Source organism: Rhinichthys klamathensis, unplaced genomic scaffold (assembly GCF_029890125.1).
Source record: "Rhinichthys klamathensis goyatoka isolate OS25496 unplaced genomic scaffold, OSU_Roscu_1.1 h1tg000196l_1, whole genome shotgun sequence".
NCBI lineage: Eukaryota > Metazoa > Chordata > Actinopteri > Cypriniformes > Leuciscidae > Rhinichthys > Rhinichthys klamathensis.
Genome location: NW_026606722.1, coordinates 7921701 through 7948921, shown reverse-complemented (window position 1 = coordinate 7948921; position 27221 = coordinate 7921701). Strand labels below are relative to the sequence as shown.

At 36.5% G+C, this 27221-nt stretch overlaps 1 protein-coding gene across 2 annotated transcripts in view; it reads left to right on the top strand.

Annotated features, from left to right (window-relative positions):
- Positions 1–26958, top strand: part of dusp10 (dual specificity phosphatase 10) — a 30917-nt gene extending 3959 nt beyond the window's left edge. The window contains exons 1-4 of one of the 2 annotated variants that reach the window (XM_056262821.1): positions 2670–2911; positions 9687–10436; positions 24646–25014; positions 25952–26958. In XM_056262821.1, coding sequence (XP_056118796.1) covers positions 9722–10436; positions 24646–25014; positions 25952–26217 — 1350 coding nt within the window. In that variant the 5' untranslated portion in view covers positions 2670–2911; positions 9687–9721 and the 3' untranslated portion in view covers positions 26218–26958. Of the gene's footprint in view, positions 1–2669; positions 2912–9686; positions 10437–24645; positions 25015–25951 lie in introns of those variants that run through there. The other variant, XM_056262822.1, reaches the window with a different exon arrangement.
- The last annotated feature ends 263 nt before the right edge of the window (positions 26959–27221 follow it).

Sequence of the window (27221 nt, the reverse complement as noted above, 5' to 3'; positions counted from 1 at the left end):
TCACACATGCTTCTCTCATCTCTCGATAATAAATGCTATAATTCTTTCATTTAAATAAATGTAATCTTTACGCACTAGGCTACTTTATCTCTGTCTGATTCAAATATTGCACTGCAAACATCAATAAAAGCTTTAGGTTGTCAATGCTGGTAAATGATCATGTTATAAGAGGGATAATCCATGCATTAAACCATTTGAATGCACTACTGTCACTGTGGGATATATTTAAATAATATATATATTATTATTTTTAGCATAAAGAAAAAGGAGCATCTTTTTAGAACAATTATTATTTTAAGTGCCATAGTTTTAATGCAAAAATCACATTACTGTAATGTGACCCGACATTTTAGTTTTGGGAATTCTCATTATTCTTAATGATGACTATAGGTATAGTTAAATATTAATGTATTGCAATTATGCAGATCTATCTATTAATAGTACAAAATAATGTAAAACTCAAGTGTAAATTAGCACATAAGATTTTAATATATTTCACAATATTACTGTTTTTACTGCATTTTTGATTAAACAGATGCTGCCTTTGGGGAGCATGAGAGACTTAATTTTAAAAACAGTTAAAAAATCTTAATTATTGAATTAGTGACCTGTAGTATACACTTTCCACATATTTAAATGTGATTTCTAATTACAGTAATAAGTAAAGTTTTTTGGGCATTGCTGTAATGAATTCATCATGACAGTATTTGTTGCACTGCCTTTAAACGATGCTAATTCAAACGCAAACGACTGTATTACAGTAACGAGAGTCTAATGAGAATCACGGAGAGAAACGAGACTGTGAAAGGGACTGAGCAAAACACCTCTGCAAAAGAGGAAGTGGTTGTTCGTTTCCTCTTCTTCAGGGCCCTAAATATCACACCGCATGACGTCAGTTTTTTCCACTGACTGATACTCACATACACACATCTAAATATAATTTTATGCTTGTAGCGGGGCAATAAAACAAGATCAGCTTTTAACGTTAACTCATTTGAATGGCAAATTCTAATATATGCCTCATTATTTCTAGATGAGTGCAGAATTTAGAAATATAAAATCCTGTTTGGTGTAAATGACACTGCATTCGAGTCACCTTTAAAGCACTGCTTGTAAGATAATTAATATAAAGATAACATATCTCATTAGTCACAGATGAGTAATTTAGACCATGAAGACATGTTTTAACATTTGGGACTGTCGCCTACAAGGCCTGACGACGGCTATAAACTACACTGAACAGCAGTCATGGGCTTTAAATGGGACTGTAGTCAACACGAGTGAATCACAGCCGAACTCTGTCTACTTGTCAGTGTTATTCTGCACTGTAGATCCATAAGAACTCACAAGAACCTGTAACACTACATCATAACTCTCATTCATAAGTCATTTAATGTTATTGAAGGTTATTTGCTATTGAATATGAATCGGAAATACATGGAACTTTGAATCAAAGTTTCATAATAAATGGATGCATTAACATGATTTAAGTGTTATATAATGTAATCTAATGATGTTTGCAAAATTAAAGTTATAATCAGTATGTTTATGTAATGACATGTTTATGATTGTTTGTATTTTTATTTTTAATGAATATTTTTGCCTTTAAAGTGTTGACATAGGAATGACCCTACAACACTGATATATTTTATTGTATTTTATTTGTATTAATTTTTTTTAACTGTTTTTTTTATTTATTACAGTGCATTCTTGTGTCCTGTCTCTTTAAGACCAGTTTGACCAAACTGTCTTCTGATTGGCTAAATTATACAGTCAATTCTGTTTGTATTTTTTTAATGACTATATTAATTTTTGCCTTTAGATGTTGATGTAGGAAGAACTACATCATTTATGTTATTTTATTTTATTTCTTATTTTTTAAACATGTTATCATCATTGCCAGGACACTCTTGTAAAAGAGATTTTTAATCTCAAGGAGTTTTTATCCTGGTTAAATAAAGATTTTAATGAATTAATTCAGTGCATTCACACTCACGTCCTGTCTCTTTAAAACCAGCTTGTTCAAACTGTCTTTTTTCGATTGGCTAAATTATACAGTAAATTCTCTTTCTTTTTGTATTTTATTTTTAATTACTTTTTTAATTTTCACCTTTAGGTGTTGACGTAGGAAGAACCCTACAACTTTTATATAAGTATTAAATTGAATTAATTTATTCATTTAAACGGTATCATCATTTATTTCAGTGTATTCACACTTGTGTCCTGTCTCTTTAAAACCAGTTTGACCAAACTGTTTTCTGATTGGCTAAATGATACAGTAAATTCTCTTTGTTTGTATTTTATTTTTATTTACTATTTTAAGTTTTGCTTCTAAGGTGTTGACATAGAAAGGAGGACCCCACAACATTATATGTTTTAGCATTGTTATTTTAATTAATTTTTGTCTGTTTTATTTTTCCCTCTTTTTGTATTTTATTTTAATGACTATTTTTATTTTCGCCTTTAGATGTAGTTGAACCCTACAAAATGTATATAATTATTTGATTAATTTATTTTTAAACATTAGTATCATCATCATTATTTCAGTGCATTCTCACTCGTCTCTTTAAACCGGCTTCACCGAACTGTCTCCTGATTGGCTGTCAATGACATCACCCTGCGCTTCCGCACGCGCCGCTCGCGCTCCTCCTCTTTCTGGGCCGGAGTTTCTCTCCATCAGCGCATGACTATCAGCAGTGCGGGGCTTCATTGGTTCAGGATCGTGTCAGTCTGAAGTGATACTAGTGCAGACCCGCTACAAACTCCAGCTATCAGTGAGGAGAGAGCAAAGCAGGACGGGAGGAAAATGTTGCGGGTCTTTAGCGCCGGTACCGGCTGAACGGCTCAGACTGATCGATAACTCACCAAACACATCGGAAGAAACAAGACATTGCTGAGAAACGCGCTAAATGTAAGTCTAATGCTCATATTTAACTATGAAGAGTTGTTTGAATTGCTGAGCATTTGAGTAGCTACACACAGTCCCACCCTTAATAGACATAAATGATAACTGTAGGAAACCTCATATTTAACATAGATGCTTATGAAATGCCAGTTTCCCCTGAAATCAAACTTAATGTCCGTGCATTACTCACTGTTATCATCATATCAGTCATGTGTGAGGCTGTAGTTGTGATGTCTTGACAGCTTCTGGTGTGCAAAGAAAATGATCTGCAAATTGCATGCATTGTCACCGCATGAAATAATGATGATGTCTAGCCATAGATGCAGAAGCTTTTCATATTTTATTCCCAGCACGTCCACATGCTGTGTTTGGGAATGGGCTGTCCTGTGTGTGTGTGTGTGTGTGTGTGTGTGTTCTTTTGAATTTAATGGGGTCAGCAATTCGGTCTTGTACATTGAGAGTCTCATGCACTTTTGAGGATCCAGAACATGTAGATTTCAGTGCAATATGTAATTCTCAAAAGTTCAACACGTCTCCTGCCAGTATTTCAGGTCATTTAAGTGTGAAACTCTTGACAGCCGTTCTGTAGGTTTCCCCTGCAGGTTCAGTCGGGCCTGATGAGTACAGACTACGGCTGACACAATATATCATGTCACAATATATCGCAATACAACAATATGTATTGTGGATAGTTCACCCAAAATAAATATTATGTGTGAGGTAAAAATTCAAGTTTTCAGAGTTTTAGTGTCAGTACTACATTAACTACTGTATAATGTTCAATATAGTGTATAATAATGCAATGGGGGAATATTTGTGGGTCCTGATAATGCCAGATGTCTGTTACTAGTAAAAAGTGGAGCATTATTTTAAATATATCTAGTAAGTGAAAGAGTGCAAGCATATTCGTCAAAAATAATTCTGTATTTTCAGCTTCAGAATCATGAATATTGTTATTCTGGTGTCTCTATTGTCCTGTGCTTTGGGTTTCCAGCACCAAGTCCAAGCCTATTCATTTTTATTTATTTATTTATGTTTTTGGCCTTTTAGTGCCTTTATTATACAGGACAGTAGAGATTTTTGACAGGTAAGCGAGGGGAACGTCAAAGCTATGCGCTATATGTCGGCACTAACCACAAGGCTATCCTATTCATTTACACCCACAATGTAATCCCAAATTTATCATTTTAATCAACAGTACATTTTTTGTTAACCTTTTATCATATGTCTGTCGGAGTATCGCAATAATATCGTATCGTGATATATGTGTCGAATCGTGACACGAGTGTATCGTTACACCCGGGGTTTGAAATGAACACTCACACACACCCGGCGGGTTACTTATGTTCACTCACTTTGCTGGGGAAGATCAGTGTGTTTAAAGGGGTCATATAATGCCATTTTTGTACAAGCTAATATGATTCTTTAGGGTCTAAATTAAAAGTTTGTAATATACTTTAATTAAAAATTCTCATTAGTATTGTAAGAAAACACTTATTTTACCTGGTCAAAAACAGCTCTGTTTTCAGCAGTCCGTTTCAGTGCATATGACTTTAAATGATAATGAGCTTTGCTGACTCCGCCTCTCTGTTCTATGCGTACACCAGAGCCGGTTCTGGCGTACACCGTTTGTAACACAATAACACAATAACCATAACACGTTGTCCAGTATAAACGTGGGATTATGCATTATATTGAGAACGTCATACATAGAAAGCATGCCGTAATGTACCCTGAGTGTAAACCTTAGATGCATTCATCGTGAAGCGTGCAGCTAGCGATTTACAAGGATTAATATATATATATTAATATAAAGTTTAATAAAACGTTACACTCACTTCAGTTCTTCTGGAGCAGCTGCAGGAACACAAATAGATGGTACCGATCCTTTCATGAGCAGCTTCTTAGCAAAACCAGCTTTATACCTCCTCGTTTATAAAGCAGTCTGGTGAGAAATGATCCGCGCAAACATGAGAGCATTGACGTTGCTCGTGGGGAATATTCCCTTCGAAAACAAACTCAGCCACTGCGTCTTCAGCGGTTCGGATTCAGGAACATTAAAATGACTGCTGTGTTCGTTATTACACCCAAGAACAGAACACCACAATCGCTTAGACGCCATTCTGCTCATAGACAGTGCTCCAGCATATCAACAATGACCGCGCCGGTCCGCGCGGACTATGATTGACAGCTGGCTCACGAGCGAGGGCGGGTCTGTGTTGAAACGCTCCTGTCATTCAACAATCGCGGGAGGGGCGTGCGAGCTTGTGACGTCACAGGCTCGAACGGCTTGATTTGAGGCAGGGGAAAACATATAAGGAGATTAAAACAAAACCACTGGATGGATTTTTATCATTATATGATGGTTCTGTACAGGCACTGCCAACACACATTTCAGTACAATCAACTTGTAAAAGTGCATGTACCATTATATGACCCCTTTAAAAAAGTGTGTAAAGCTCAAAATCCTTATAATAACTTTTATTTCAATACACGCAAAATGCATTGGGAACACTGCACATTCAATTCGAAATCAAAACACAAAGAGAAATTTATCGAATTTGTTATTACCTTATAGAAAGTGAAGAAAAGGGAAGGCTCGTTCACACCGGGACGAATATCGGCGCGCCAGCGTTTTTCAACGCGTTTTTTGTGTTCACACCCAAGCGAGTTCACACCTTTTCGCTGACGATGAGCCGAGTGAACAAATTCATTCCCTGACATTAGATGGCGCTTAATGTAAAACAGAAATAGTCCTATGTTGTAGTCGCTGTCGCTGTCGCGTTTGTCATATAGTTCTTTATGTTCCGACACCAACGAGACCAGCAGCTCTACATTCATCTTGCCTTGCATCTTCCTCGTCTTATTTCTTCCCGGCAGTGTAGACGCTACTTGGCGTATATCTTCTTCGCCGTTACGTATGTGTGCTCGGCAAGACCGTTTTGTGTTTGAGCGCCCCCAAGTTGTGTTTTACTGTAACTTCAGAAGCTCCAGACACGTGAGCAAAAGCGCCAATCTTTTTTACGTTTTTACAAAAATGACGCTTTTACGCGTGGCCTTTTTCGCGTCGGTGTGCACACTCACATTGGCGCCCTTTGTTTAGTCGTGACTCACGAGGCGTTAAACGTCGGCGAATATCGCGCGTGAAATTCGTCCCGGTGTGAACAGGCCTTTAGGCTGTTCAAAAAGAATAGCAGTGTCTGCATTTTTCTTTGCAAAGTCAAACATTTACTAGCCTGACAAGCCAGACCTACATCAAGATGTTAGGTCTGGGAACTCACAATTGGCATACCTCAATCCGAGGGGCGGGATAAACGGTTGTCTTTCAATATCCCTCGGCACGCAATAGGACAGCGCTGTGTGAGTCCCATGAGTTTTTCCACCAGCGGAGCTAGTTGATATATTAAACTTTTGCCGTATCCGATCGTCAAAACTCCGAACACATCTTCCTTTTTTTAAGTTACGTTCTCTTAACTCCAAGTCCTCCAGAGTCGCGGCCAAATCCGATTTGAAAGACCGCTGTTCGCCAGCAGCATCTTCTTTGTTTTCAAGTAACGTTAGCAGGGATATCACCTATGGAAATCACGCGGAACCGTCATTGTTAAGCCCGCCCACCAACTCTATACACGATGTGATTGGCCTGACCAGAGTTTGGTTTTTCCAGCTCGAAAAGCCAACGGAGAGTTGCTAGACCACACTTTGCTGCAAAATAATTTTTGCTGCCGCTAGGGTGCGTCTAGATTTCTAGGCTAAAACATTTACTGTATAAACTGAAAAATGCTTGATTTTATTTCAGCCCAAGACGAGTGCACTACATATCACCATTCCTCTGCATTTCTTGGTTTTTGCCTTAAAAACAGCGTTTTTGATGTCACCCCACACGTTTTCTATTGGATTAAGGTCCGGGGATTGGGCTGGCCACTCCATAACGTTCATCTTGTTGGTCTGGAACCAAGATGCTGCTCGCTTACTGGTGTGTTTGGGGTCGTTGTCTTGTTGAAACACTCATTTCAATCGCATATCACCTCTTCATCATAAGGCAACATGACCTCTTTAATAGGGGTGTAACAATATATCGTGCCACAATATATCACAATGCAAAAATGCAACAATACGTATCGGGGATAGTGACAATATGTATCGTGGATAGTTCCCCCAAAATAAAAATTACTGTGTGAGAAAAAAGTTTTAGTGTCAGTACTACATTAAACTACTATATATAATGTTGAATATAATGTATATTAATGCAATGGGGGAATATTTGTGGGTCCTGATAATGCCAGATGTCTGTACTAGTAAAAAGTGGCCGACATTTATTTTAAATATATCTAGTCCGTTAAAGAGTGCAAGCATATTCGTTTAAAATAATTCTGTATTTTCAGCTTCAGAATCATGAATATTGTTATTCTGGTGTCACCATTGTCCTTGGGTAACAAGCACCAAGTCCAAGCCTATTCATTTAAACCCACAATGCAATATCAAAGTTAGTATTTTAATCAACAGTACATTTTTTGTTAACCTTTTATCATGTCTTAGAGCATCGCAATAATATCGTATTGTGATATATGTGTCGAATCGTGACATGAGGGTATCGTTACACCCCTACTCTTTAAGTATTTTGATGTTTTCAAACTGATCCATGATCTGTTGTATGTGATAAATAGGCCCAACACTATAGTATGAGGAACATCCCCATGTCATGATGCTTGTGCCACCTTGCTTCACTGTCTGTACTGTGTCTTGAATTCAGTGTTTGGGGGTCATCCGACAAACTTTCCGCGACCCCTAGACCCAAAAAGAACAATCTTGCTTTAATCAGTCCACAAAATTTTGCGCCATTTCTCTTTAGGCCAGTCAATGTGTTCTTTGGCAAATTGTACCCTCTTTAGCACATGCCGTTTTTTTCAACAATGGGACTGTGCGGGGCTTCTCGCCGATAGCTTGGCTTCACATAGGCGTCTTCTAATTGTAACGGGACTCACATGTAACTTAAGATCTTCTTTAATCATTGGCTGAGTCTTTGCCATTTTGTCTATTCTTCGATCCATTCGAATGGTAGTTTTCTGTTTTCTTCCACGTCTTTCTGGTTTTGGCTGCCATTTTAAAGTATTTGATATCACCCAGCAAGCAATAGCCGCCATTTCACCGTCTAGGTTAACTATAGACCCGAAGCTATGAGTAACACACTTCTAACCAAAATAACCTTGAATTTGGTTACATGTCGTTTTTGCCAAAATAACTTGCGAAATGTGTGATATTCCATCATGTAAGCAAAGTCAACAGTGATTACAGGGTGTTTGGTTTCATTTCTTCACTCATTTCATTTCTTTATCTAATTGACTAGTGTATTCTTGGGCAATGGTTTTTAGACGTCTATTAAATTTTCATTGACAGCCCAAATTTTGCCTTGTTTTAGCCTAGACGTCTGTGCTGTGTTTGGACGGCTATTAGACGTCTTTTCAACGCAGAATTGCTTGCTGGGCATTTTAGCTGAGCAGCCTATCATTTTCTGCACTTCTTTACATATTTTACCCTCTCCAATCAACTTTTTAATCAAAGTGCGCTGTTCTCCATAACTGTCTGGAACGGCCCATTTTACTCCGATATTCAGAGAGAAATGCTCTATAAGCACCATGTACAGTACAGTACTGTCTTTGTCCTTAAATAAGGGCCACTTGTTTGAATGAGTAACCTCACTAACTGAAGTCCATACTGCTATTATTTTGAACACGTCCCTTTCAGCTAATGATTCAATTCACTAGAATAAGCAGCATGCATGTCATGACTGTTGGGTCTGCTGTTTTTCTATTACTCTTCTACACCTACTAGTAAATTATTTGCCATGTAGAAATATCATTTCTACCAAAAACAAAAGTGATTGTTTTGGTTAGAGATGTTGGACTGCTATTAATTTGAACACAACTGTGTGTGTATATATATATATACACAGGTAACTTAAGATCTTCTTTGATCACTGGAGCTGATCTTTGGCTGAGTCTTTGCCATTTTGGCTATTCTTCGATCCATTCGAATGGTAGTTTTCTGTTTTCTTACGTCTTTCTGGTTTTGGCTGCCATTTTAAAGCATTTGATATCATTTTAGCTGAGCATACATATATATATAAGCTGTGACGTAGTAAATCTGGTTTATTTCATCTTCTTTCTTTTTTTCTTTTTTTTGGCTAGTAGAAGTTCAGGGGCCGGTTTCACAAAGCTATTGTAGACCGGTCTATAGTGTTAGACAAGTCTAAAATGTGCTCATAGACTAGTCTAATGCAAGTTAGACTGTTTCACAAAAATAAAGACTGACTTAATTTAGACCAATAAAATTAGACACCTTTCCCCCAGGCTGACTTAGGGCTAAGACTCTGTTACCTTGGCAACCAGCAGTAACAATCAGTTACACTACAAACAGCCGAAAGAAAAGGGAAAATGGCCCTTTCCAAATTAAACATTTCTTCTTGTTTCTACATTCTCCGCTAAATTTCCCAAGTAAAATGTCCAAGTAAAAGTGTTTTATTTTACCCAGAATGCATTGCAGTGTAGTCCTACTTAAGATAGTCAGAGTCTTAAGTGCTTTGTGCAACGGTCTGATTTAGATGTCTATATGAAGTCTGACTATCTACTATATCTAAGCCATAGTCAAAGTCTATCTTTGTGAAACCGGCCCCTGAAGTGGTAAATTTAGTAGCCAAATTGGTCTGTGAGTGAAAAAGTACATTTCAAATCCCCAAGTCTGTCCGTTCCACGGCGATGCATCTGATCTGTGTTGTGTTCCTCAGATCGTCTGGTCGTCTGAGTTCTCCGTGGTCTCTCCATGCCTCCGTCTCCTCTAGACGACAGGATTGTGGTGGCGCTGCCAAGGCCTTTACGCCCTCAGGACCTCGGACTGCGCCGGGACACCAGCTCCCTGGAAGAAGCCATCGAGGTGAAGATCCAGGACACCAAGCTTTCGTATATGCCCTCGTCCAGCGGCTCCACGCGCTCGCTGACGTGTGGATGCAGCAGTGCCAGCTGTTGCACCGTGACCACCTACGAGAAAGACGTTCGGGTCAGCGCCAGCAGTCCTAACTTAAACTCTGGCGTCGGATATGGCGTTCACGTGCCGGTGGGACACGGGAGTGCGCCGAGTCTCACCTCAAACTTGATTAGGGGAGGCATGCGGGTCATCCACCCTTACGAGCTCGCTAAGAAGCTCACGCAATGCCCGCTGGGACACCCGATCGGCCCTGTTCCGGTTATCATCGACTGTCGACCGTTCATGGAGTTCAACAAGAGCCACATCCGAGGCGCCGTGCACATCAACTGCTCGGATAAGATCAGCCGTCGACGGCTCCAGCAGGGCAAGATCACAGTGTTGGATCTCATCTCCTGCCGGCACAGCAAGGACTCCTTCAAAGGGATTTTTTCGAAAGAGTTGGTGGTGTACGATGAAACCACGGTGGATCCGGGCCGGTTGACGCCCTCGCAGGCCCTGCATGTGGTTCTGGAGTCGCTGAGGAGGGAAGGGAAGGACCCCGTCGTTCTTAAAGGTTAGTTGCTGATGTTGTTGAACGTTTCGATCATTCGAATGCTATTTCTGACGACATCTGAAAATCTTCTTAAAGGAATAGTTCACCTAAAAATTATCATTCGGTCATGTTGTTCCAAACCTGTATGAGTTTCTTTCTTCTGCTGAAGATATTCTGAAGAATATGGTTAACCAAACAGTTGTTGGACCCCATTGACCAAATCAATTGGAAGTCAATGGCTACCATTAACTGTTTGGTTACAGACATTCTTCAAAATATCTTCTTTTGTGTTCAGCAGAAGAAAGAAACTTTTTTTGGGGTGAACTATCCCTTTAAGAAAGAAGTTTAGGATAATAAAACTATAAAAAATCTATGGTTTGGAATCGCTGAGGAGGAAAGGACCCGGTCGTTCTTAAAGGGTTAGTTCAACCAAAAACGAAAATGATGTCATTAATGAGACTCCCCCTCATGTCGTTCCAAGCCCGTAAGACCTCCGTTCATCTTCAGAACACAGTTTAAGATATTTTAGATTTAGTCCGAGAGCTTTCTGTCCCTCCATTGAAAATGTATGTACGGTTTACTGTCCTTGTCCAGAAAGGAGATAAAGACATCATCAAAGTAGTCCATGTGACATCAGTGGGTTAGTTAGAATGTTTTGAAGCATCGGAAATACATTTTGGTCCAAAATTAACAAAAACTTGGACTTTATTCAGCATTGTATTGTCTTCCGGTTCTGTTGTGGATCCGCGTTCAGTGCCGCTGCTGACGTAAGATGCTGCTGACGTGTGTCTGGTGCGTCCGTGTATTCGGGTTCAAATAAATATGGCTGGGCAAAAAAATGCAAGTCTTCCTCTGTGTGGAAATCCTTAGACATGTTTGCGAAGATTGTTTTGTTTCCAGCGTGCGTCTCCCTCAGACTGTAAACGAAGCTCGGGCGCACCAGACACACGTCAGCAGCGTCTTACGTCAGCAGCGTCACTGAATGCGGATCCACAACAGAACCGGAAGACAATACAATGGTGAATAAAGTCCTAGTTTTTGTTGTTTTTGGACCAAAATGTATTTTCGATGCTTCAAAACACTAACTAACCCACTGATGTCACATGGACTACTTTGATGATGTCTTTATTTCCTTTCTGGACAAGGACAGTATACCGTACTTACATTTCCAATGGAGGGACAGAAAGCTCTCAGACTAAATCTAAAATATCTTAAACTGTGTCCCGAAGATGAACGGAGGTCTGACGGGCTTGGAACGACATGAGGGAGAGTCATTAATGACATAATTTTCATTTCTGGGTTAACTAACCCTTTAAAGGTTAGTTGCTGTTGTTGAGCGTGTTGGGAAACATTTCGATCATTCGAATGCTATTTCTTCCGACATCTGAAAGTCTTATTAAAGGGATAGTTCACCTAAAAATTCTCTTATTATTTACACACCCACAAACCTGTATGAGTTTCTTCCTTCTGCTGAACACAGGAAGATATTCTGAAGAACCAAGAACTAAAGAGTTGTTTGACCCTATTGATCTCCATAGTAGAAATACAAAAAATAACAGAAATAGAAAATATCAAAATAGAAGAAAGAAACTCATACAGGTTTGGAACAACTCATTTTTGGGTGAACTACCCCTTTAAGAAAGAAGTTTAGGATAAGAATGAGAATTTTAAGAACCTTCAAAAATAAAGGTGATGCCATTAAAGAACCATTTTTTGGTTTCCCAGAGAACTTTAAGTGAGCAGTTCTTAAAGAACATTTTAATAATCTTAAGAATCTTTTTCACTCTAAAGAACCTTTTGTGGAATGGAAAGATTCCATGGATGTAAAAAATAATTTTTAATAAAGAACCTTTATTTTTTAAAAGTGTAAGTAAAACTTTAAATATTTGAGAACAACTTTTTCATTTTTGAAGAACTGCTTCTTGAAAATGAAAAAGTTGTTCTCAAATATTTAAAGTTTTACATAATAAGTACATCTTTATTTTAAAATTTTTTTAAGAAGAAAACTGAAGACAATAAAGGATAATCCTAACTTTAAGATGTGACTTACGATGTTTTTAAAGTAAATTATTTTCAGGAACTTCTTAAGTTTTGCCTATATATTAGAACATTTTGTCCTATTCCCCCAAACATTTCCTTTTCTTGTAAGTTAGAAAGTCGCAGTAAAGAGGTAATTTTGTTCATAAGACTTGTTTTGTGACTCTAACCCCGGCGTTTGTGTGCCCTTTAACTTTCACAGTCATTTGAGTCTAGCAGAACTAGAACTCCTTACTTCTAGAATGACTCGTTATTTAACGCCTACTTTTTGTTTCACTGGCATATGATCTACTTTTCAAACATCAGTCTGTGCTCTCAAAGATGATCGCACCGTCTCAAACATGCCTCTGCTTGGAATTTTTTGAAGCAACGCTTTTGAATAATCATATGGGATTTTTACATTAAATTTTTTTTAGTGTAATCTTGGGTTTTCTTGTTGCATGTTTGCCACCGTTTAGCCTTGACTGTTTGTCTCCTACACTACCTTTCAAACATTTAAGGATATATATATATATATATTAGGGCTGGGTATTGACAAATTTCACAATTCGATTCGATTTCGATTCACAAGCTTGCAATTCAATTCGATTCCGATTCGATTCAATATTGATTATTTTGGATATCAGGTACAATACATGGCAAATTTTCTCAAGGAAAACAAATCTCTTAACTAATGCTGTAAACTATGGGAGTCAGTTGTAGCCTACTAGGCTTCATTAGCCTACTATAATATTGAAGGTAAAAATTAACTGATTTGTAGCTATACATGTGACACTGAAGACTGGAGTAATGATGCTGAAAATTCAGCTTTGATCACAGGAATAAATTACAGTTTAACACACATTCACATAAAAAACAGTTATTTTAAATTGTAATAATATTTCACAATTTTTACTGTATTTGTGAATGCAGCCTTGGTGAGCATACGAGACCTTTGAATGACATTGTGCATTTTGCTTAATTGTATAATATGCATCCTTACGCCAGTCTTCAGTGTCACATGATCCTCACAGTGAAGCTTTTTTTCTTCTTCTTTTTTTTCTGTGTGACATTGTAAAGCACATCGGTCAACTTGTGTTGTTTTAATTGTGCTATATAAGTTGCTATTGCTATTTGATTTATCTTGTTGCGTTAATAAGGCTCATGTAGAACGATAAATGGTTTGCTATACATCAACCATATGTTCTGCATCCACAAACAAGCCGGACCGTACAGGGGCCGGTTTCACAAAGCTATTGTAGACCGGTCTATAGCGTTAGACAAGTCTAAAATTTGCTCATAGACTAGTCTAATGCAAGTTAGACTGTTTCACAAAAATAAAGACTTAATTTAGACCAATAAAATAGGACACCTTTCCCCCAGGCTAACTTAGGGCTAAGACTCTGTTACCTTGGCAACCAGCCGTAACAACAAACACTACAAACAGCCGAAAGAAAACATCGGCGACGGTCCACCATATACAGTGTATTCATCACCACAGTGTCTTTAAGTTTCTCTTGGGGTCCTCCTCCCGTTTTTGGATATTTCCTCTTAAATATTTCTTTTTTGGCATCTTGTACTATGTTTTTGAATCTTTTCTGTACGTCTTTAACGGAGCGCTCAACGGTCGGATTAACTGTCATTACAATCTTTGTCCAAATTAAACATTTCTTCTTGTTTCTACATTCTCCGCTAAATTTCCCAAGTAAAATGTCCTTGTAACTGTTACACTCCTCCAACACACACATATCTTCTGCTGGGGTAAACTGCACCGAGCGGTTGAATGCGCTTACTCGATCCGCCATGTCTTTTGTTTTGAAAAGTGTCTTATTTTACCCAGAATCCATTGCAGTGTAGTCCTACTTAAGATAGTCAGAGTCTTAAGCATAGATATCCATATTAAAGGCTAGATGACTTACGGCGGAGACTCTACCGTCATCACCGGCGGCCATCTTGTCACAGGCAAGGCTCTGTGGTGCCTGATGTAAGATGAGTGATCAGCATGAACACAAATACTCTTATCTTGTCGAAATCTTGACGGATTTACAAACGGTTTGGTTTCTTACAAACGTTATTAACGTGGCTATAATTCTGGATGATTATTTATTGATACACTTATTATTCATAAGTTTGCAGTGTCATAACTACATATCTGACGTTTATAACAAACCAAACCGTTTGAAAATCGGTAGAAAATTGAGCAAGTTATGGTTATTTAAAAAGTACATGCACCATTAAAACACAATGTTACGAGTGAGCGAGCTGCCTGTGACAAGATGGCCGCCAGGCGCGGATGTCGACCTCCATTGGCCAGCAGCGCGGACGAGACATCTAGCCTTTATTATGGATATCTATGGTCTTAAGTGCTTTGTGCAACGGTCTGATTTAGATGTCTATCTGAAGTCTGACTATATACTATATCTAAGCCATAGTCAAAGTCTCTCTTTGTGAAACCGGCCCCAGTAGACCGGTTACATCTACACTGTAGGTCGTTGAGTATTTGCATGTCCATGTGTCTCGCTGCGAGGGCCATGTGCTCCTGTGATCTCTCTCCTAGCAGCGCTTCAGTGTGTGGCCGTGTCTCTCCTTGTTTGGCTGGTGTGGAGAGTCAAGGGACGATGGCAGAGCGTGTCCGTCTTACTGAAAACCAGACACACACTTTATAGATCTGCTTTAAAACACAGTGCTGCTGCGTAGAGAGAATCATATTGTTTTTCAAAAGGTAGGGAGCAACATGAGGCCTTTTATAAGTTACCGTGTTTTGGCCAAATTGTGCATATCTGTTGTTGCATATAAGATAATCCCAGAAGGCAATGCGTGACGAAATCCAAGATGGCAGTTTTATTTATATAGCACTATTTACTACAACCAGAGTTGACCAATGTGCTTTACAAGAAACGGATTAAAAAATGACAATAACACAAGGATAGAAATACAAAGCAGTAAAGCATAACATAATAAACGTGCGGCAAACATAAGACAAGGACAAGAGTGCTTCATCCAGAATCAAAAACCTTATTCATTGATAGATTAGCCGTAAGATGAGTCCATAGAAAGGTCACACGGAAATATTTGCTTTTATTCAGTTTGTATCCTTATTTTTACATTTTTGAGTATTGCATTAGTTAGCTTATTAAAATAAAACAACATTTTAATTGCATATATCTCAGCTGCTATAGGCGGCTCATAGGTTTATGCTAGCGTATATTCAGTGTATGCAGACATTAGGACTCAAGAGCTGCCCTGCTGTCCACTTCTGAGGCAACAGCCCGAAACTGAATCTTGAAAGTGACTTATTTTGAACGTTCTTCTACACCTTAAGACACAGCGCTAAGCTATTGACACAATACTCTAATTCTCTAACAAAATGACCTAAAATGCAGTGTAAGTGGCTTTAGATAAAAGTGTCTGGCAAATGCAAACGGTTATGTCATGTTATGTTATATGTTATGTTGTGTTGTGTCGTGTTATATGTTGTTATTTGTTATGTCATGTTATGTCATGTTACGTTAAAGGTTCTCTAAGCGATCCTGGGTGACGTCACTTCTTGTTGACGTTTAAAGTATTGTCAAACAAAACAGAGGCTAGCTAGACCCTCCCTCCCTCCTCCTCATCCGCGCACTAACCCCCCAAACCCCGCCCCCAAGTCCTTCTTGTCGGTGATTGGCTGGAACTGTTTGTCATGTTTCGTGGAGCGGGTTAGCCCAGTTTGTTCTTGTTGCTGTTTGTGGAGCCTGGGCTGTCTACAGAGATCGCGTTTCTTTACAGTGTGTTCAGGGTACAGCCAGCCAGCGGTTAGTGAGGACATGTTTGCTGTATGTGACAAAAAATGTTTTGGAAACGCGTGACATCGCTTAGAGCACCTTTAATGTCATGTTATGTCATGTTACATTAATGTCATGTTACGTTAATGTTATGTCATGTTACGTTAATGTTATGTTATGTCATGTTACGTTAATGTCCTGTATGTTATGTTATGTTATGTTATGTCATGTTATGTTAATGTTATGTTATGTCATGTAATGTTACGTTAATGTTATGTTATGTTATGTTATGTCATGTTACGTTAATGTTATGTTATGTCATGTTACGTTAATGTCCTGTCATGTTATGTTATGTCATGTTACGTTAATGTTATGTCATGTTACGTTAATGTTATGTTATGTTATGTCATGTTACGTTAATGTTATGTTATGTCATGTTACGTTAATGTCCTGTTATGTTATGTCATGTTGTTAATGTTATGTTATGTCATGTTACGTTAATGTCCTGTCATGTTATGTTATGTCATGTTACGTTAATGTTATGTCATGTTACGTTAATGTTATGTTATGTTATGTCATGTTACGTTAATGTTATGTTATGTTATGTCATGTTACGTTAATGTTATGTTATGTCATGTTACGTTAATGTCCTGTCATGTTATGTCATGTTATGTTAATGTTATGTTATGTCATGTTACGTTATGTTATGTCATGTTACGTTAATGTTATGTTATGTCATGTTACGTTAATGTTATGTTATGTCATGTTACGTTAATGTCCTGTCATGTTATGTTATGTCATGTTATGTTAATGTTAAGTTATGTCATGTTACGTTAATGTTATGTTATGTCATGTTACGTTCATGTTACGTTAATGTTATGTTATGTCATGTTACGTTAATGTTATGTTATGTCATGTTACGTTAATGTTATGTTATGTCATGTTACGTTAATGTTATGTTATGTCATGTTACGTTAATGTTATGTTATGTCATGTTACGTTAACGGTTAATGTCCTGTCATGTTATGTTATGTCATGTTATGTTATGTTATGTCATGTTACGTTACGTTAATGTTATGTTATGTCATGTTACGTTAATGTTATGTTATGTCATGTTACGTTAATGTCCTGTTATGTCATGTTATGTTAATGTTATGTTATGTCATGTTACGTTAATGTTATGTCATGTTACGTTAATGTTATGTTATGTCATGTTACGTTAATGTTATGTTATGTCATGTTACGTTAATGTCCTGTCATGTTATGTTATGTCATGTTATGTTAATGTTATGTTATGTCATGTTACGTTAATGTTATGTTACGTTAATGTTATGTTATGTCATGTTACGTTAATGTTATGTCATGTTACGTTAATGTTATGTTATGTCATGTTACGTTAATGTTATGTTATGTCATGTTACGTTAATGTCCTGTCATGTTATGTTATGTTCATGTTACGTTAATGTTATGTTATGTCATGTTACGTTAATGTTATGTTATGTCATGTTACGTTAATGTTATGTTATGTCATGTTACGTTAATGTCCTGTCATGTTATTTTATGTCATGTTACGTTAATGTTATGTCATGTTACGTTAATGTTATGTCATGTCATGTTACGTTAATGTCCTGTCATGTTATGTTATGTCATGTTACGTTAATGTTATGTTATGTCATGTTACGTTAATGTCCTGTCATGTTATGTTATGTTATGTCATGTTATGTTAATGTTATGTTATGTCATGTTACGTTAATGTTATGTTATGTCATGTTACGTTAATGTTATGTTATGTCATGTTACGTTAATGTTATGTTATGTCATGTTACGTTAATGTCCTGTCATGTTATGTTATGTCATGTTACGTTAATGTTATGTCATGTTACGTTAATGTTATGTTATGTCATGTTACGTTAATGTCCTGTCATGTTATGTTATGTTATGTCATGTTATGTTAATGTTATGTTATGTCATGTTACGTTAATGTTATGTTATGTCATGTTACGTTAATGTTATGTTATGTCATGTTACGTTAATGTTATGTTATGTCATGTTACGTTAATGTCCTGTCATGTTATGTTATGTCATGTTACGTTAATGTTATGTCATGTTACGTTAATGTTATGTTATGTCATGTTACGTTAATGTTATGTTAATGTTATGTTATGTCATGTTACGTTAATGTTATGTTATGTCATGTTACGTTAATGTTATGTCATGTTACGTTAATGTTATGTTATGTCATGTTACGTTAATGTTATGTCATGTTACGTTAATGTTATGTTGTCATGTTACGTTAATGTCCTGTCATGTTATGTTATGTTATGTCATGTTACGTTAATGTCATGTTATGTCATGTTACGTTAATGTTATGTCATGTTACGTTAATGTCATGTTATGTTAATGTTATGTCATGTTATGTTTATGTCATGTTATGTTAATGTTATGTTATGCATTATCATTTATAATACCTAATTTAGTAATATATAATGTTGTATTTTATATTATATAGTAATATGATAATAATTAATAATAGAGATTCTATAATAAAATTATAAGATATTATTATAATACCTTATTTTATATTTATTATATAAATATGTGTGTTTGTGTATTTTATATGATATAGTAGTGTATATATATATAGTAATTTAATATAATTAAGAAGTTATAGTATAATAGTAGTATTATAGTATAATTATTTAAATTAATAATTAAGGAGATTATATATATTATAAAATGGAAATTAACATTGTTATATTATACAATTCTAAGATGTAATTCTACCCATTATAGTTTATAATACCTAATTTAATTGTACATAATATTGTATTGTATATTATATAGTAATATTATATCATAATTCATAATGTTATAAAATTGTATGATGTAACTATACAAATTATAATTTATAACGCCTAATTTAATTATTGACTGGATAATTCTGGATAATGGATAATTCTGTAAATTAGTTTGTGACCGCCTACTTTTTGCATTTAAGCACTAGATTTCTCTTGCTTCTCGCACTGCATTCTGGGATTGCTCTCTCTGGGAAGGTTACATGCGATGCTAATCAGCTCTTTCGTTCTCGTTCGCTTCGAGCAAACACTTGAAGATAACAGCTGTTTGTCTGAGAGACGACACACTTCCTGCGCTTCTGAACCAGACAATATTGTCCCGAATCTTTTGGAGCTCATATTTAATAACTCCTCCATCAATCAAGAGGATCTTGGGAATTTTCATTTTAGGTCTTGAACTTTCAATACATGATGTGGCGTTTGTGAACGACAAACTTTCAGAACCAAATGTTGCTTGTGTAATGCAATGCTGTATCCATGCAGACATGTGGCAGTGTGTTTCTTTCTAGTGGTGCGTGCTGTGGCTTCATGCTCTAATTGCTCACTGAGAATTATCATCTGAACAAACCCCTCATCTTAAAGGGGACCTATTATGTAAAAATTACTTTTTAATAGTTTTTGAACATATTTATGTCTGAAGTGTGTGAACAAAACCACCATATTGTGGTCAAATCCCTTCCACCCGTTTGTTATTCATAAGCATAAGCAGTGACGTCACATTGCACAGGCCCCGCCCACGACAGCTGACAGACTCCGCCCTATTAGCATAAGCCCCGCCCCTCAGTGAGCTGTACACAGTCCTCCATGTTTATCTCCTCGCCGGAGCATTTAACAGCTTTTTCTTTTGTTGTTTGATTCATTTTAACAGCATGTATGGCAGTAGCTACTGTATATTATATTATGCTGCTTTAATACACATCTAATATACACATGTGATTTCTTTCCCTGCTGATATAACCGGTAGGGCTGTCACTTGACTAACCAACACAAGTTTCGAAAACGAAAATAGGGAATCGATTTTAACGGCCTTTTTCTTTTTAACCAAAAATGTGTTTTAGGTGGATAGATCAATACAGCACACAGAACATGTAGGATGCTGGAAAATAACAATGTCTTTTCTGTTAACCAAATGCTTTTTAATATTCGCTATTACTTCAATGCAAGTGAACAAGCGCGCCGTTATTTGCTGCGTAGTGACGTGTGCGTGTGTGTGTGTGTGTTCAAGGAAGCCAGAAATGCGCAGATTCTGCGATACGCTGCATTTAATATATCATGAGGACTCACGAGTTGCGTATTTGCGCTAAATCCGCGCAGATTTGTCTTACACGAACTTCCCCAGCAAAGTGAGTAAACACAGAAACACGCTGTCTACAACGCTCTGGATCCTTCAGCGACACCGAAAGTAACTCGCTCCCGCTAAACGTTTACTCGTTAAAATCTTGCACCTGTGAACAACGCAAGTCGACACCATTATAACTAAAAGTTTGCTAAGAAGTATTTCCTACTAAAGCAAGGCAGTATAGACTCCTTTTCAGTTGGTAAACATGGTGATGTTTTTTTGTGGGCGGAGCTTAGGTGGAGGCAGAACGATCCCTCTGGCCGCTTCACTAACGCTAGTTTGCAAGTTTTGTTAGCTTGTTTTTTTACAATGACTGGAGAAAATACGATTTTATCTTAATGTGCAAGGTCACTCAGTGTCCAGGACCGCAATTGTTATTTGCAAAAGTTAATTTTAACGGACGGAACCAGATTGGCTGACCCGTCCTGTACACGCTCAATGGATGGACGATCTGACAGGATTAACGGTAACGCTACCTTCGGTTGAGTGGCCTGACTTCTACACCTATCCGATAGAGAGGCCTAGCCAGCGCCGAGAAGACGACAATGTAAAGAGTGACATTACGGTGCGATGTTAATGATGTGAATATTTTCTAGAAATAACAATTTCTGATACAGCATATTCATTTTTCATTGATTCTTGCACCCAACAACACAACAAGATGACATTTAATAATAATAATAATAATAATTTAAGCTCCTTATTATGTAGCCGAATCTGTGCTGGTTTGTATTGGCCGCCTCCAGTTTTCCCTTTGTTTTGCCTCCAGCTAGCGCCGTGACGCAACTGTGACGTCGGCGCAAAAGGGGTCACAACTCGCAGCCAGGCAATAAGGCGAATTAGACTCTGGTCAAGCGGTGCGTATCCATAGCAGACTGGTGGGCGTGTCCATGCCCAGTGCATTATGGGTGTTGAAGTTTTCTTACCTATATAGTAAAAGTGAAAACAACATTTTTTTCCTTGTTTTCTTCAGTCAAGTAGCACCGATTTAACTTTTTTTCACCTTTCTACTGTATAGGCAGACAAGTTTTATTGAAAGCCCATTTTGTCAGTGGTGAAGTACTTCTTTAAATATTACATTATAGCTAATGATATAGCTTAAGTATTGGAATAGCTTAGCCGTACGTTAAAATACAACTTAAGACATTTGTTTGCCATGGTGATCATTTGTATTATTGTTTTTATTGTATTACTATTATAAGCACAAACATTGGTCAACGTGTTGTTTTAATAGTGCTATATACATTTTTTTAAGTTTGTTTATGTATCTTGAGGATCTTGTTTAAATGTTCCTTGTTGTTGTGCGTGTGCTTGGTGTTCGTATTTGTAACTGTGCACTGTTATTGTGTGTAGGTTTTAAATCTCAATGAGATCATCTGGTTAAATAAAGGTTAAATAAAAAAATAAAAAATAAAATAAAAGTGACATTGACATTGAGGAATATCACTTGTACAGACTTGCCAACTTCCTTTTCCAGGCAGAATTTTTTTAGAGGTTTTGAAAGATTTGAGTCTTAGAAACTCAGTCTGCCTCTTTTAGAAAGGATATCAGTGGGTTTCTAAAAATGAACAAGCGTTGAAGGTGCTTTCCATGCGTGTAGTTCATGAGAGATTGTGTCAACGCAGGAACCCCCTTCAGTCTCAGTTGATGAGGAAGATGAGGAGGAGGATGAATGAGAGGCAGGTTAACAGGTGCGACAGGTTTCACATTTGACTAACTGAAATTTAACAGACTATAACTTCACACTTTGTTCATCGGCGTCTGTGACCGGAGGAAGCGCAGATGTCCAGTGTGACAGGTTAAACATTTATTAAAGCGTGTTTGCTGATGTTTGTTCTTTGTCGTCGGTGTTACAGCCGTTGTTTGCTGAGAGCTCAGGGGTTTCCAGCCAGTATGGAAGCTCATAACATAACTTTTAAATTATAATATATCATAAAATAAGATTATACTAATTATAATTTATTATACCTAATATAATAATATTTATTGTTGTGTTTTATATTGTATAGCAACATCATCATTTATATTTAATAATATTATAATTAAATACTATAATATTAATTATATAATGTAGTTATAATTATATAATATAAAGTAGAATTTTTCATTTTTCATTAATAATCGCTTTGGGTAAAGCGTCTTGTAAATGCAAATTATAGAAATTTATATTATAAAATGGAAATAGAGATATTATATTATGTTATATTATATACTTGTATAATAATACTAAATAATACCTAAAATAATGATATATAATGTTGTATTCTATAGTATAAAGTAATATTATGATTAATATTTTTTATCTCATTATTAAATATTATAAAATGGAAATGGAGATTAAATTAGATTGTTATAAAAAACACAATTATTATATACAAATTATTATCTGAAATGTCTAATAATAATATATAATGTTGTATTTTTGTTGTATAGCAATATTATAAATAATTTATATGTAATAATATCCTAATTAAATAATATAATATTAAGTATATAACGTAAATATAATTATATAATATTTATTATAATTAATAATGTTTTAAATAATTTTCACTTTGTATAAAACTGCTAAATGTAAATTATAGAGATTATATAATAAAATGGAAATAGAGATATTATATTATGTGATATTATATATTTATAATAATAACAATAATACTTGATATAATATACTGTGTATATATATGCGCAAAGTCATATTTTTATCCATGTTTCTTAAATGTGAATTTATGACCTAATATAACATGTGATAAGCACTGACTGGTCTCAGGAGATACTATTAATCATCCATGCAAATAAGACAGATCTGTCACACGATCTGGAATTTATTCAACCTGAAATGCAAATTGCACGCAAATTTTTTTTGTGTGTGTGTGTGTGTCACCTGACCTCAAAAACAGGACACGTCTCTTATGATGAGAAAATGAACACACAACTGCCTAGACTTTTATAGACTGTTGCTACTGTACATTCAAAATAAATGAAGGACAGAAATGTTCATTTAAACACTATAATAAGCTAATTAAAGTGTCATGCTTCTGCAAGGAGATTTAATTTTGATATCAACTATAGTTTTAGGTTCTTTCTTTGTTGTGCAGTGATGTTTGTATTTTATGTTATTGTGAACCCAAATAAAATAAAGGGGTCGTATAATGCCCTTTTCACAAGATGTAAAACAAGGAGCAAGGTGTGTGTGTGTGTGTGTGTGTTAGCAGCTCCGATTACCTCACACAGACACACACTAAAAATATCGGAAACTTTTAGCCTTTTAGGTTCAAACCGGAGTCGGACAATGATGGAAAGACTCAAGAAGAAGTGACAACATGTAGAAGCAACATTTCTGAATGGTTAGTTGATGAATTTATGTTGCTGATGTGTAGTTATCTTCTAGTCATTGATTAGCATATTCTGTCATGATAATCTATAAATGCGTTCTGGGGGCGGGGTTTTGTAAATGTTAGTGTTTGTGATGTCACTAACCGGGAGGAAGCTCATTGTAGTCCTTACCAGCCGTTTGTTGTAGTCCTTAAAAACCGATTTCTGCAAAAGCGAATATCTCCCTTTGCTTTAATCTCCCAACTTTAAGCATTGTAACTTTTCATATGTTGTTTACGCTCAAACAGCAACATTACACACTAACTAAAGTTAAGAAAGTGAAATCATAATCAACCACCCCTTTAAAGGTGCTGTATGTAACTTTTTTTACTCTACTAAAGCATAAAAATACCATATGTTTGCAGATATTTAGGAAACATGCTTCACATACTCGTTTCTCTGAAAAACACTTCTACAGCCAGTTATTTTACTTATTATTTTACATGTTTGGTGTTGTCAGTCTGTTGTTGTTGTTTTGATCTGTGTGTCTCCGCCCACTGCCAGTTCAGCCAATAGTATTTCGATGCCAGTTGGCAGGAAACGCAGCGTATTGCAGCCATGGAAACGAGCAAACAAACTGGGCAGAGATTGCAGATTACACACAACCTAAAAAGCCTCGATATCCATCTAAAAATATCTATGAACAAGAAACGCAGATAAATCAACTCATTAACTTACTCTAGTAAGGCTCCTCGGCTTTCATTGTCAATTGCGCTCGTTTCTGTTGCTGGCAACCCGCGTGAGTGTTGAGTCTGAGGAGGAGGAAACAACGATCTCTGATATTTTGAATTTGGACTGCAGTACCGATTTCGACCACTAGCTGCCATTCTTACAGACTGCATCTTTAAAGTAATGAATGTTTTTGTATTGGTCTCTTATAGGAGGCCTTTCCGGGTTCCGGCAGAACCACGATGATCTGTGCGAACACTCGCTTCACCTGGAGGAAGGACCGGACGGCAGTACCGCGATGGGCCTATCGGGGGCGCTACCTCATTCCCTGCCCTCCACACCTGACATCGAGAATGCGGAGCTGACGGCCATCCTGCCCTTCCTTTACCTGGGCAACGAACGCGACGCTCAAGACCTGGAGCAGATGCAGCGCATGGACATCGGGTTCATCCTGAACGTCACCACACACCTGCCGCTCTTCCACTACGAGCTCGGCCTCTTCAACTACAAGCGCTTCCCCGCCACCGACAGCAACAAGCAGAACCTGCGGCAGTACTTCGAGGAGGCTTTCGAGTTCATAGGTATGAAGATAAAGAGAAGAGCGGGGCAATCTCATGACACCTGACGAGGACATGTTCGGGTTATATTTCAGCCCCAAAGTCAACAGGAGAAAGAGGAATTAAACTCTACTGGAACAAAATCAAGCCTTTTCTTTTAAGACAAAGACTAATAAGCCTCAATATATGATATATGTGTGTGTGTGTGTGTATGTATGTGTGTGTATATATATATATATATATATATATATATATATAGCATTTAAATCACAAACTATGCACAATTATTAAACATAATATGCTTTCAAATTGAAAATTTGAATTTATATATATTTAATTACTAATAAATTACATAATATAATTATAATAAAATATTATATTAAAACATTATAATTAAAAGCATTATAATTATCTGTAACTATACTTTTATTTTATTATATATTTATCTACAATTTATATACATTAAGTTCTAATTAAATATTACAATTAAATAATATAATATAATTATAATAAAACATTAAACATACATTTTACTTATATTTATACATATTATAAATAAGATAATTAATATATAATACATATTTATAATACATTTTTTTAAAATAATTTTTATTTAATTAAGTATAAAAATAATAGTTATAATTTATGTATAATTATATATATATATATATATAACACATTATATAGAATTAATCATTACATTATATTAACTAAATAAATTATAATAAAAATGTAAATTTTCCCTTGTTTCACAAACTAATATGTACACACACACATATATATATATGTAAAACGTAAAAAGGAGACTTTAGTGAGCAGAGGCATTAGTGACTTGACAAATGGTTTAGTAATTTAAATATTTCTGGCTTTTTCTTTAAACTGTTCGACACAACAGCTCCATCATCATGTTTAATGTGTTGATCTCTGCTCAAGCTCATTCTGGTGTGTTTTCTGTCCACAGAAGAGGCTCATCAGGCCGGTCGAGGACTCCTCATCCACTGCCAGGCCGGTGTGTCTCGGTCCGCCACCATCGTCATCGCATACCTGATGAAACACACCTGGATGACCATGACTGACGCCTACAAGTTCGTCAAATCCCGGCGGCCCATCATCTCGCCAAACCTCAACTTCATGGGTCAGCTTTTAGAGTTTGAAGAAGACCTGAATAACGGTGTTACTCCACGTATACTTACGCCCAAACTCACCGGCGTCGAGACCGTCGTATAAGATCTCCAATTCCCACATGGAATATGCTCTCGTTGCCATTTTAGACACTCTCTTGGACGAGGATTTGGAGACTTGCATGAGGAGAACGACCCGTCCTGTGAGTGTTCAGCCAAACACTGTGTTGCGGTCACTTGTGATGGCTCTTGGCCACTGGTGCTGGCTAAAGCCCCCAGAGGAGTCTGGGAAATCAAGGCTTGTATCATTCTTCTAAATCTATTTTTATACAGGAGCGCGATTACAGCACTGTGCAATAATCAACAACCGGGTGTGTGATGATGTGTATATAACGATACGATACCGAGACTTCCGGCCCACCTGGTTAGACGTGCTTCTTTTGTGTTTTTGTCACGGATCTTTTCATTTAAGGTCAGTTTAGATGACGCGATGCACTGATTTTCTTCTTTATGACATTTAAAATAGTCACCAGTAGGGATGCACCGATATGAACATTTTGGCCGATACCGATAACCGATAATTCTTTATATTTAAAAGCCGATAACCGATAATTATTTATAATTAAAAGCCGATAACCGATAATTATTTATAATTAAAGGCCGATAACCGATAATTCTTTATATTTAAAAGCCGATAACCGATAATTATTTATAATTAAAAGCCGATAACCGATAATTCTTTATATTTAAAAGCCGATAACCGATAATTCTTAATATTTAAAAGCCGATAACCGATAATTCTTTATATTTGAAAGCCGATAACCGATAATTCTTTATTTAAAAGCCGATAACCGAGAATTCTGTATAATGGAAAGCCGATAACCGATAATTATTTATATTTAAAGCCGATAACCGATAATTATTTATATTTCAAAGCCGATAACCGATATATTGGCCGATAAATCTAAATCCAAATTTTCATATAATTTTTGAGAGCCTGATTACAAAAACAAAAGTCTCATCATTAAAAGCCATGGCCCAAACACAATTATAGTTCTCATTATAATTTTATGTAGATGATATATGACAGATTTTGCGCTGCACATGTTG